Here is a 12,676-nt window from a genome sequence, read left to right as displayed (position 1 = left end):
AAACCCAAACTGGCAGCCCCCCCCCGCCCCCCCCGAGGGTTTTATTTCGCTGGGGGCGGGGGGGCGTATTTTTGGAGATGCCAACGGGACACCAGGATTGATCCAGGTCCCCTAAATTATACTAATAAATAAATAATAATTATAATAATTATTAGTCCCGCTGCCGCTTTGGGGGAGAGCTGCCCCCCCCCCGCTCTTTGTTTTAAGCTTTTTTTTTGGGGGGGGGGGGGGGGGTTTGAGCCCCCAGGGAAGGATGAATCCCTTGTGTCCCCAAGGCCACAAGTGGCGATGGGATGGGGATGGAGTGGGATGGGGCTGGCATGGGATAGGAAGGGGATGGGGATGAGGATGGGATGGGGATGGAATGGGATAGGGAAGGGGAATGGGATGGGGATGGGAAGGGTTGGAGAAGGGAATGGGATGGGAATGGGGAAGGGGATAGGAATGAAGATGGAATGGGATGCGGAGGGGGAAGGGGATGGGGAGGGGGATGGAGGGGTGGGGAAGGGAAGGGGTTGGGAAGGGGATGGGAAAGGGGATCGGGAGGGAGATAGGGATGAAGGGGATGAAGATGGAATGGGATGGGGAAAGGGAAGGGGATAGGAATGGATGGGGAGAGGGGATGGAAGGGGATGGGGAGGGGGATGGATAGGGATGGGAAAGAGGATAGGATGAAGATGGAATGGATGGGGAAAGGGAAGGGGATGGGATGGGGAGGGGAACTGAAGGGGGTGGGGATGGGATGGGGAGGGGAACTGAAGGGGGTGGGAATGGGATGGGGACGGCATGGGGAAGGGCATGGGGATCAGGAAGGGGATGGGAAGGGGTGGGGATGGAATGGGATGGGGATGGAATGGGATGGGGAGGGGGGAGGGGAATGGAAGGGGCTGGGGAAGGGGAGAGGGATGAAGATGGAATGGGATGGGGAAGGGGATGGGATAAGGATGGGGATGGGGAGGGGAATGGAAAGGGGTGGGATGGGGATGGAATGGAGTAGGGAAGGGGATGGGAATGGAATGGGAGGGGGAGGGGAATGGAAGGGGTTGGAAAAGGGGATGGGATGGGAATGGGGAAGGGGACAGGGATGGGGAGTGGGATAGGGATGAAGATGGAATGGGATGGGGAAAGGGAAGGGGATGGGACGGGGAGGGGAATTGAAGGGGAAGGGGATGGGGATGGGCATGGGGAAGGGGATGGGGATCACACAGAATCCCAGACTGGCCGGGGTTGGAAGGGCCCTCTGGAGATCACCCCGTCCCACCCCCTGCCAGAGCAGGGTCACCCAGAGCAGGTGGCACAGGAACGCCTCCAGGTGGGGTTGGAATGTCTCCAGAGACGGAGACTCCCCCACCTCTCTGGGCAGCCTGTGCCAGGGCTCTGCCACCCTCACAGCAAAGAAGTTCCTCCTCGTGTTGAGATGCAACTTCCCATGGTCACGTTTGTGCCCGTTACCCCTTGTCCTGTCCCTGGGCACCACTGAGAAGAGCCTGGCCCCATCCTCCTGACACCCCCCCTTTCAGTATTTATCAGCGTTGATAAGGTCCCCCCCTCAGCCGTCTTTTTTCCAGACTGAAGAGACCCAAATCCCTCAGCCTTTCTCCATCAGAGAGGGGTTCCAGGTCCCCTCAGCATCAAGCACAAGGAGGGCACGGAGCTGTCAGAGCGGGGGCCGGAGCAGGCCCCGGAGATGCTGGGAGGGCTGGAAGCCCCTCTGCTGTGGGGACAGGCTGGGAGAGCTGGGGGGGGTTCAGCCTGGAGAAGAGAAGGCTCCGGGGAGACCTTCCAGCCCCTTCCAGTCCCTAAAGGGGCTCCAGGAAAGCTGGGGAGGGACTCTGGAGCAGGGAGGGGAGCCACGGGACGAGGGGAAAAGGTTTTAAGCCAAAAGAGGGGAGATTCAGACGAGATATTGGAAGAAATTCTTGGCTGTGAGGGTGGTGGCCCAGGTTGCCCCATCCCTAAACACCGCAGGCCCCCACCCTTCGTCCTCGTCTATAGGGAAACCGGGCAGCGCCCCAAAATCAACCCCCAAACCTCCCGTTATTTTCTAGAAGAGACTCAGAAAATCCCCCCAAACACCTATGTACCGCACTTGTTTTCTGTAAGACCCGCCCCCCCCCCCCCAAATTAAGCCCCCGCCAAGCTGTGCTATTTACCCCCCTCCCCGCAACCACCACCCAAAATCATTTCGCGTCTCCCAAACGCCCTAAAGCACCCCAAAAATCATTGCCCGCAGCCCTCCCTGCCGCACCGGATGGCCGGGAATCGCTCAATTTATTGGAACCCCCCCCAAAACTATTAGAACACTCCCCCTCCCCCCCACGAAAATTAGAAAATCTGCGCCCCCCCCACCCCCAAAAAAAAAACGAGTCAGGAGCCGCAATGACCCTTACGCTTTATCTCTTGGATACTCTACGTAGAAAACGGGGGCGGCGGGGGCTCGCACCGCTCCCCCTTTACAATATAATAAGGAAAGTAATAAAAATAATAAACCCTCCTCCCTCCCCCTTATTTTTTTTTTTTTTTTAATTATTATGTGCACAGAAAGGAGGGGGAAAAAAAAAAAAAAAAAAAAGGACTTTTTTGGTTTTTTATGCTCTTTCATGCACAGTTTCTTTAGCACCACGGTGAAGATCCGGAGCGGGATGGGGAGCCCGGGAAGAGGAGGATGGGAAGGGGTCGGGATGCCGGATGCGGCCGGCGCAGGGGAGGGGGGGGGGGGAAGAGTTGGGGGGGGGGGGGTGGGGCGGTTGTTGTCCCCCCCCCTGGGGCTCAGCATCCTCCGCAGCTGCGGGCGCAGGACGCGACCACGGTTTTGGCAGAGCCCGCTGGTGGCCATCACCCCGCACTTGGAAAACTTGTCACGGCAGAGATCGGCTGCGGGGAGGGAGGAAGAACGGGAAAGGAATAATCCTGGATGCAGGAAAAACAAGGAGGAGAAGCAGCAAGGCACCCCCCCCCCCCAGGGTGATGCTGCAAGGGGGTCCTCAGTATCCCCCCCCCCCAAAATGGGATCCCGGTTTAGTCCACTGGTGGCGGAGCGATGCCCGGCCCAACTTTAGTTGGTTGCTGTTTTCCCCCCCCCACTTCCCCCCCCCCCCCCCCCCCACTATGGGAAAAAGGAAGTGACTAACCCCAATTTGGGGGTTCCCCCCCCCCCCCCCACGCCCCCCCATTTACCTCTCAGCAGCTCTTCGTGGGCACACACGGTGCGGACGCAGATCTCCTTGTTGATCACGTAAACCCGGCGGAGGCTGGATTGGGGGGGGATTAAAAAAAAAAAAAAAAAAAAAAAAAAAGATGGGGGGGTTTAGCGCAAAAGCAGAGGGGATCCTCACAATATGGGGGGGGGGGGACTGTGTGTGTCAAGGAAGTTTCCCCCCCCTCCCTGCTCGCCTGTAGAAGCAGATCTCGTTCAGGCACTGCTTGCAGGGCTTGGTGCACGGAGTAGAGCCTGGTGCAGGGGTACTGCTCCTCCCGGCAGTCTGCGGGGAGAAAAAGCGGGGGGGGGGGCTGTCTGGAAAAAAATCCGTGGTGGGGGGGCATAATCTGGGAAATCCATGGGGGAAGTCTGAGAAATCCATGAGGGGGAATCCGGGAAACCCATAGGGGACGCCCCGGGGATGGGCTCAGCACCCCCTGGATGCTTTCCTCCCACCTTCACATCCCCCCCCCGCCACCCCAGAGGATGGAAACCTCCCCACGGAGTCGGTGGCAGGGGGGGGGGCAAAACACTCACCGAGGGGTCCTGGCTCCGTGGGCTCGGTCTCGGGGGCGGCGGCTGTTGGGGGAGTGAGGGGGGGGAGAGAGTAAATTTAGGGCTGGAGCAAAAGCATCTTGCAGCCTTTTTGCCTGGGTTTTAGGGCTGGAGCATCCTTACGGCACCCGGGAAGCTGCTCCGGCGGGGGCGGGGTGGGGGGGGGGGCACCACTGGGATAAGGGTGCAGGGGAGGGATAAGGGTGTGAGGAGCGGGGGGGGGACCACACAGTGGCTGTCACCCCACCTGGGGTCGGAGCCGGCACGATTTCGTGCTGGGATTGCTGCTGGGACTGGTACCGAAACTGCTCCTCGGGGGCACGGGGGGTCACATCTGCAGGGAGAAGAGACAGTGTGGGCACCACCCCCCCCCCCTAAAAAAAACCTGCCCCCCCACCCCGGCATCCCGTGGAGCGGGGGGGGAACCACTTACCGTGATAATCGTAGTAATCCTGAATTTCTGGGGAAGAAAACAGAAAAGAAGAGCGGAGGCTGAGGACGGAGCGGGTTTAACTGTACGGGGAGGGAACACCATCCCCCCCCCCCCCCGCCCCCCCCCCCCCCACCCGCCATCGGGGCAGGCTTTCCCACGAGCTTCCCAAATTTTTGCAGCTGAGTGATGGGAAAAAACACCCTCCCGCCACCCCCAGGAACGAACCTAGGCAACATCCCACCTGGGTTTTGGGGTGTTTTGGGGGTTTTTTTGTTTGTGTTTTTTTTTTGTTTGTTTTTAATTAAAAAAAAAGCTTAATAAAGGCTTAATAACTAAGTGGCGGCGCGAGGAAGGGGAAAGGAGAGGGATGTGTCCGAGGGGGGAGGCGGGAAGGGGTCGGGGGTCGGGGAGGAGGGGGGGGGAGGTCGGGAATTTAAGGAGCGGGAGAAAAGGGATGGAGGGGGGGGAAGAAGGTGGGAGAAGAAGGAGGCATCAGGCTGAGGTGGATTTGCCCGGACAAAACAAAAAAAAAAAAAAAAAAAGAAAGGGGGAAAGAAAGGGGAAAAGGCGAAAGGAAAGGGGGAAAGAAAGGGGGAAAGAAAGGGGGAAAGAAAGGGGGAAAGGGGAAAAGGCAAAAGAAAGGGGAAAAGAAAGGGGGGAAAGAAAGGGGGAAAAGGCAAAAGAAAGGGGAAAAGAAAGGGGAAAAGGAAAAAGAAAGGGGAAAAGAAAGGGGGAAAGAAAGGGGGAAAGGCAAAAGAAAGGGGGAAAAGGTGAAAGGAAGGGGGGAAAGAAAGGGGAAAAGGAAAAAGAAAGGGGGAAAGAAAGGGGGAAAGAAAGGGGGGAAAGAAAGGGGGAAAGAAAGGGGGAAAGGCAAAAGAAAGGGGAAAAGAAAGGGGAAAAGAAAGGGAGAAAGGGGAAAAAGGGGGAAAAGGCAAAAGAAAGGGGAAAAGAAAGGGGGGGAAAGAAAGGGGGAAAAAGGCAAAAAGAAAGGGGAAAAGAAAGGGGAAAAGGGAAAAAGAAAGGGGGAAAGAAAGGGGGAAAGAAAGGGGGAAAGAAAGGGGGAAGAAAGGGGGAAAGAAAGGGGGAAAGAAAGGGGAAAAGGGGAAAAGGGAAAAAAGAAAGGGAAAAAGAAAGGGAAAAAAGAAAGGGAAAAAGAGGGGGAAAAAGAGGGGGAAAAAAGAGGGGGAAAGAGAGGAAAGAAAACCTCTCCCAGTTCAGGGGGGCTCTTACCTGATTGCTGGTCGTACTGGGAATATTGTACCGGCTCGGGGTAGGGTGATGCCTTCAAAACCTGCTGTACTGTCCCTGGACCAGGAGCGCTGCTGGAAAACAAAGCCGGGGGTGGAAAAGCATCACCAGGAGGGGCAACGGCCACCCCCAGCTCGGGAATTCGGGGTTCCCTGCTCCGCCTTCCCCCTCGTCCCCCAAAATATTCCCCGCCCCAGTGGCTGTCCCCGGGGGAAGAGGGAGAGGGAAAGTGGGATGCTCATGGACCAGCACCATCCCGGCGTTCCTACGTTATCCGGGTGCTGGCGGGGATGATCCCGGGGCGATCCCGATGTCTGGCAGCACCCGGGTACCCACGACCCCCTACCCCCCACCCCCCTACCCCCCCCCGGGGAAGGGGCCAGCATCCGGCGATGCTCCGACACCCCCGGGGACCCAGGACGCCCCCCCGCATCCCTTGAGAACCCCTGGGAGCTGATCCCGCCGCCGATCCCGGGGCGGGGGGGGGGGGGAAACGGGGTTTCCACGAACTGTCGCGATCACACCGGCAGGATGCTTCGGGGGGGGGGGAGGGGGGGCGGGGAGAAACAGGTCACACACCCCCCCCGCCCCATCCCCCGGGATACTGCGGGGGACAACACCGTGATGCTCCGTGGTCCATCCAGCCCCCCGCATCCCTCCGCCTCCTCACAAGAGGCGTCATCCACGAGCCAGACACCTCCGGGAATGATGCTGGGATGGGATTTATCTTTTCCGCCCGCTGCCCACCCCCCCCCCACGCCTGCCCCCCCTTCCCCTTCCTTAATCTTTCCCAGCTGCTCGCCAGCCTTTGTGCCGCCCAACTGGTTTCGCCCAAAGTTTTCCTGGCTCCAGGCTCCCCGTCGCCTCCCTCCTCCTTTCCATCCCGCCTTTGCCAACCCCCCCCCCCCCCCCAGTCCCCCCCCTCCGTGGTGCCACCCTTCGATGTCCCCAGAGCAGGAGGGACTTGGGAGCCAGTCTCAACCCATATACGAGCTGGTTTTTTGGGTTAATTTTGGGGTATAACAGGCAATAAGGTGATGTTTGCCCCAAAGGGTGCAGGCAACCCAAGCGTCATTGAGGGGGGGCTGGCCGGCTCCTGCGGTGTCACCTCGCCTTGGGGACCCCCCGGGGAGGGGACACTCACCTGGCAGACACAGCAAGAAGAGCCCCACCGCTCTCATCCTGACGGCAGCGATGGAGGAGCAGCGCGGGCCGGGATGCAGCCGGAGGAGTCTGGATGGGGCAGAGGGAAACGGAAGGGGTCAGTGGGGGGGGGGGTGGGTGGGGGGGGACGGGACATGGACGCCCCAAACCCCTTGCTTCCTCTCTGCCCCCCCCGCCCAGTGATGCCGCGCACCTCTCAGCCCCCGGGAGCTGGCTCAAAAAAAAAAAAAAAATATATATATATAAAAAAAAAACCCCAAAACCACAAACCCTAAAAAAATAAAGAAACCTCCCCCAAAAATGCCAGGCTGAGCTTCCCGACCGCTGGCTCCCGGGAGAGAATTGCAAGGGGACAAACGCCGGGGGGGTGAGAAAATGCCGGGAATGTCTGAATCACCGCCATGAGGGGGCACATCTGGACGCCCCCCCCCCCCCCTCACCCCGGGGATAACGGACCCACGAGGCCGAAGATTCGGGGCTCTTTTCCTGAGGTTTTTCAGCCCCGCTCCTCGGCAACGGGCTTTATTTCGGGGGGTCCGCGCCGCCGGGGGGAGGCTGCGCGTACTCCGGCATCCCCCAAATCTAAGGGGATGTTGAAATTTGGGGAGGGGAAAAAATAAAAAAAAAAATAATAAAAAAATAATTAAAAAAAAAAAAATAATCTCTCTTTCAAGAAAATTCCCGCGCTGGGGTTTGGCAGCCTCAGGCGTTGGCGGCTCCCCGGCGTTTTCCAAGCGGGGGATTTGCATGTCGAGCGTCTGCTTTCCCGACGGGGAAGACGAGCCAAGGGCCGCAGCCGGGCCCCCTTCCCCAGCGCGGGCTGGCAGGGACCCCGGCTGCCCTTCCCCCTCGTCCCAAGCCAGCTCCCGGCGGGGGGAATCGGTTGTGTGAGGGGTGGGGGAAAGATGAATTCTCCCCCCCCCCAAAAGCTCCTTCCAACCCAACCATTTGGCTGGCAGGGATAAGAGACGTCGGCTTTCCCCGGCTCACCGGGATGGGGAATCCCTCCCGGCAACCCCGGCTCTGCTGCCGGAGCGGGGAAACTGAGGCACGGGTGGAGAGAAGCCGGACCCATTGGTATCTCGCTCCTGCTAGGTGGTTTGGGCTGAAGTATCAGCCCCCCCCCGTGCCAGGAGGCACCCCAAGCACCCATCCCGGCTCCCGGGGTGCAGCACCCTGGGGCGGGAAGGCGGCTCCAGTCCCAGCACAGCACGGTCCCCCGTCAGGTTTAAGGCCACGCTGGGGAAGGTGGGGTCAACGGGCCTGACTGCACCTTCACCAGAGCATGGCATCTTCTAGGGGACCGTTTGTCCTCACCAGCACCAAAGCAGAGCACCTTCTAGCCACCACGTCCTGCATCATCAACAGAGTACAGCACCTTCTGGAGCCCATGTCCTGCACCAGCACCACAGCGTTGCACCTTCCAGCCACCACATCCTGCAATCATCAACATAGTGTTGCACCTTCTAGCCACCACGTCCTCACCAGCACCAAAGCGTAGCATCTTCTAGGGACCTTGTCCTGCACAATCACTGAAGCATAACACCTTCCGGTGACCACATCCTGCACCAGCACCGTAGTGTAGCACCTTCTAGCCACCGTGTCCTGCACCAGCACCAAAGCCCCAGCACCTTCTAGCCACCATGTCCTCACCAGCACCAAAGCCCAGCACCTTCTAGCCACCGTGTCCTCACCATCACCAAAGCCCAGCACCTTCTAGCCACCGTGTCCTGCACCAGCACCAAAGCCCAGCACCTTCTAGCCACCACGTCCTCACCAGCACCAAAGCCCAGCACCTTCTAGCCACCGCGTCCTCAAGATGACCAAAGTGTTGCATCTTCTAGCAATCGTGTCCTTGCACCACCACCGTAGTTGCATCTTCTAGGCATCCTCCCCCATCCCCAGGCTTGTAGGTACTGGAGACGTTGACAACTGATTTCCAGACCCTTCCCAGCTTTGGGAAAACCAGAAGGTCGGTCCCTACCTGAGCTGGGCTGGGATAACCAAGCTCAGCTGATGGTCAGACTTTGGTAGTCCCAAACGAAGCGCCCAGCAGTGCTCTATCCCCCACCCACAGCTGCACCTTGGTGGGACCTGGTCCCCTACAAGCCCCATCTGCTTCCCATGACAAGGGAAGCCCCAGACCCGGGTTTAACCGAGGTGAAGCGTGTCCTGGGATAAAGGGGATTGTGCGGGGATGAGTGAGATCAACGCACAGCTCTGGGTTTGTTGGGCCCTTGGCCGGCGTCTGGGAGGCTGTATCCAGCCCTAGCGCTGCCGGCAGACCTTGGGTTTGGGAGAGCAGCTGGGGCCTGGCCAAGACAAGGCTACTACAGGGCACCGGTGGGGCTTGGGGCTACCTCGAGGTGGCAAAAAGGGACTGGAGATGCCCATCCTGACCTTTGCCGCTTCTCCAGATGGCCAGATCCCATGGGATGCCGACGCTGACGTCCTGTGGCCCCAGATCACCCTGACCCGGCGCTCGTATCCCACCCAGGACAGCTTGGGGCCAGATGGACACCCATCTCTGGAGGCATCACGTGCCGTCCTCCCATTGCTCCAGCGATCCCAAGGACACGGCCACACGGCTCGGGATCAACCGGCCCTGCCAGCCCCTTTTTGTCCCAAAGCGCCCAAGGTTTCTCTCGAGGTCTAATTCCCCCTGAATTTCCTCCAAACTCGGAGATCTTGGCCCAAGCTCGCGGGGTTTGGCCGGGGAACGGGGACAGTTGGGTCACGTCTTCCCCCAACGGCGATGCCGCCGTCTTCTCCTGCCGACGGAGGACACCGAAGCGCCCCGCCGTCACCTCCGAACCCGGCCGGGAGCGACGCCGAGGGTCACCGCGACGTCTTCCTTCAACCATGGAGGGGACGAGGCCACCTCCATCCTCCTCCTCCTCCTCCTCCTCCTTCCCCCCACCCACACCTTCTCCTACCACCAAAGCCACCCGGTGGGAAGCTCTTGGGGGGGTGGGGGGGGTGGGGGGGCGGGTTGGGGGTATGACACCCGAGGGGGGGGTGTGTGTGTGTCCCCCCTTCCCAAGCTCCTCTCCCCTCCGCGCAGGGGTCCGGCGACTCCAACCGCGCCAGATGTTTTTGCAACTGCACATCTGGGAACAATCAACCCCGAAGAAAGAACACCACAGTCTCTCCCTTTCATTCTGCTAAACCCCACCTTCCCCCCCCCCCCCCACTCCGCCTTTCCCCCCCCCCTCCTCCCCCCGCTTTTTTTTTTCTTCCCCTTTTTTCCTTTCTTTTCCTCCTTTTTTTTTTTTTTTTTTTTTTTTTTTTTTTTTAAGCTCTCCAGTTGCCAGAGAGTGGGAGAACAAAGGGAATATGAAAGGATTCGAAGTTTTTTTGGCCCCCGACCAAAGGTTAACAAAAAAAAAAAAAAAAAACCCCAAAAAAGAACCCCAACCCTCCTCCCCCCCCGCCCCCCGTTTTCACACATATCGCATTTTCCCGTCTCCCCCCCCCCTCCCCCAACAAGAAGGGGGTGTGGGCAAAATCAAGAGATCTATTAAAATATCCCTTTTCTACAATCTCTTTCCAGGATGGAAAAATAAAAAAAAAAAAATTAAAACACACGGCTTCCTTGGGACGTGGGGGTATTTTTAGCCCTTTTTTTTTTTTTTTTTTTTAGAAGCGGTTAAAAAAATCTACTACGAGAGTTGTCAGGCTGCAAAGATTGCCCCCCCCCACCCCCAAGCCCTTCCACCCCCTTCGGCACCCCCCCCCCCCAAAAATCAAGCGGGTTTTGGGGTTTTTCTTTTTTTCCGGAGCTTAAAAAGTTGAAAACGGCTTTTGCGCGTTCGCCTGCCCCGACCCGTGGAGTTTTTAAAATACCCCCCAAAATTAGGGGGGGTAGGGGGTGGGGGGTGTCCCCAGCATCCCTGCAGGATGCAGGGGGTGGGATGGGATGGGGTGGGATGGGGGGGTGGTGGTGGTGGGGGTGTCTTTCGCCTGGTCCTTACCCGCTCTGGGTGTTTGTGCCGGTTCTGCCCTTGCCCACCGCCTTGTTCTCTTCTCTCTGCTTCCAAAAACTCCGAAAGGAGTTTAAAAAAAAAAAAAAAAAAAAAAAGAGAGAAAAAAAAAAAACCCACAACACAGAAAAAAAAAAAAAAAACCCCACCAAAAAACACACCAAAAAAAAAAAAAAACCCGAAAAAAAAAAAAAAACCTCCTACCTCCAACATGGGGGCTCCGCTGGGTCCTAATGCCACACCTGAGCCGGCCCCTTCCTCCTCCTCCTCCTCCTCCTCCTCCCCAACTGCTGCTTGCTGGGGGGGGAATAATAATTAAAAAAAAAATATATATATAGCAATACGCGCTTATCGATGCGATGGTTGTCAGATCTAGGTTGTTTTTTTGTTTTTTTTTTGGTTTTTGGGTTTTTTTTTTTTTTTTTTGGTGGGTTTTTTTGTTGTTTTGTTTCTTTTTCCAGCTGGATGAATTTTAAAGTGAATTGGAAAAGCAAGGCGGGAGGAGGGTGTCGTGCAGCGCCGAGCACGCCGGCGCCCTGTGAGCTGGGTTTTGTGCTGCTGGAGGGTGAGATGGAAGGATCAGGTCGGGGAATGGCTCCGCCATCTCGGATAAACCCCCCCCAAAATGTGAGATCCCAGGATCCCAACCACCTCTCCCGACTCCAATCCCGGCATCGGTGCTCCATTCCCCACCCCCCCACCCCCCCAACGGCAAGGATACTGCAACCCTGCGGTAGATTGAAAGCTTTATCCCAGGATGGAGGGGGAAAAAATTTAAAAAATCCCCTTTTTCCCCAGCCAGGGTGAGGATGGCGGCAGCCCCTGCGTGGCGGCGGTGCTGACCGTGGGGCCCTCTTTCCCCCCGGCTCGCTGGCGGCTTTCCGGAGGATGCGGGATGCCGGCTGCATCCCGGCGAGGCTGGGGATGCTCCCAGATAAACCCCGCAGCCCGGCGGTGACACCCAGCCTGGCGCCGGGGGATAAAAACACGGAAATTTTCGGCACGTTCCGATCCAAACGGAGGGTGCTGGAGGGGCTGGGATGGAGGGAGAAGGTCTGCGGAGACAGGCAGCAGCGTGCATGGGGATGGGGATGAGAAACAGGGATGAGAAACAGGGATGGGGATGAGAAATAGGGATGGGGATGAGAAATGGGGATGAGAAACAAGGACGCGGATGGAAGCTGGGATGGGGATTAGAAATAGGGATGGGGATAAGAAACAGGGATGGGGATGAGAAACTGGGATGGGGATGAGAAACGGCAATGAGAAACGGGGATGGGGATGAGAAACGGGGATGGGGATGAGAAACGGGGACAGGGATGAAAAACTGGGACGGGGATGAGAAACTGGGATGGGGATGAGAAACGGGGATGGGGATGAGAAACGGGGATGGGGATGAGCAAACTGGGAGGAGACGGCAGAGATTCTTCACCTGTGGGGCAGGATTGCACCCACCGCACCCATTACACCAACCCCACGACCAGTTGTGCCGAGGCGCAAACATTTCCGCAGCCAAGAGGGTCCGACCGCTCTAAAAAAAAAAAATGAGGAGAAAACAGCGTTTCAGGCTAGGAGGAGAAGCAGGGGGGAGGTTTAAGGTGTTCCCGTCTCCTACGAAGCCTGGTTTTCCAGCCTGAAGGATGGATGAAACCATCCAGACGATTCCAAAGCTCCCACCAAGCTTCCGCCTGCCCCGAAAACCCAGCGTGGCCCTTGCCCCCCCCCCGGGCCCTGGTAATCACTAGCCCAGGGCAGGAGCCGCCTGTTAATAATTAAGTGGGACTTTACAAACCGCCCCCCCCCCCCACCGCCGAGGCCAGGAACACCCTGCAAAAACCAGCCAAACAAAACACCCCGGGGGTGGGTGGAAGAAAAAGGTGTAAAGGGGGATCCCCCCTCCCCGATCCCCGGGTGCCTTTTGTTTTGAAAATCGCCAAGTCCAAGGGAAAAAATCTGGGAGGGTTGTGTGTGTGTTTGGGGTTTGGTTTTTTTTTTTAAAAATTTTTTTTTTTTTAATTTTTTTTTTTTTTTTGTTAAGCTCAGGAAGCCTGGTTTAATAACTCCAGCCTTGGCTGGGGTTTCAGGAAACCTCTT

The 12,676-nt window shown here is 57.7% G+C and overlaps 2 protein-coding genes across 2 annotated transcripts in view; one reads left to right on the top strand and one right to left on the bottom strand.

Moving 5' to 3' along the window:
• CROCC (ciliary rootlet coiled-coil, rootletin) overlaps positions 1-2,628 on the top strand; it is a 32,653-nt gene extending 30,025 nt beyond the window's left edge. Inside the window, exon 27 of the mRNA XM_054222684.1 lies at positions 2,609-2,628. Coding sequence (XP_054078659.1) covers positions 2,609-2,628 — 20 coding nt within the window. The remainder of the gene's footprint in view (positions 1-2,608) is intronic.
• A 141-nt stretch (positions 2,629-2,769) lies between these two features.
• Positions 2,770-12,264, bottom strand: MFAP2 (microfibril associated protein 2). The gene is given in 14 exon segments (XM_054222401.1): positions 2,770-2,811; positions 2,813-2,874; positions 3,178-3,251; positions 3,394-3,434; positions 3,436-3,482; positions 3,737-3,778; positions 4,002-4,088; positions 4,188-4,214; positions 5,418-5,481; positions 5,484-5,509; positions 6,580-6,668; positions 10,574-10,629; positions 10,787-10,879; positions 12,015-12,264. Coding segments are annotated over 14 exon segments (822 nt in total). The 5' UTR covers positions 12,087-12,264.
• Between the last annotated feature and the right edge of the window lie 412 nt (positions 12,265-12,676).

Source organism: Rissa tridactyla, chromosome 16, assembly GCF_028500815.1.
Source record: "Rissa tridactyla isolate bRisTri1 chromosome 16, bRisTri1.patW.cur.20221130, whole genome shotgun sequence".
Taxonomy (NCBI): Eukaryota; Metazoa; Chordata; class Aves; order Charadriiformes; family Laridae; genus Rissa; species Rissa tridactyla.
The sequence above is the reverse complement of the archived record's forward strand: the minus strand, read 5'-3'. Positions and strand labels throughout refer to the sequence as shown.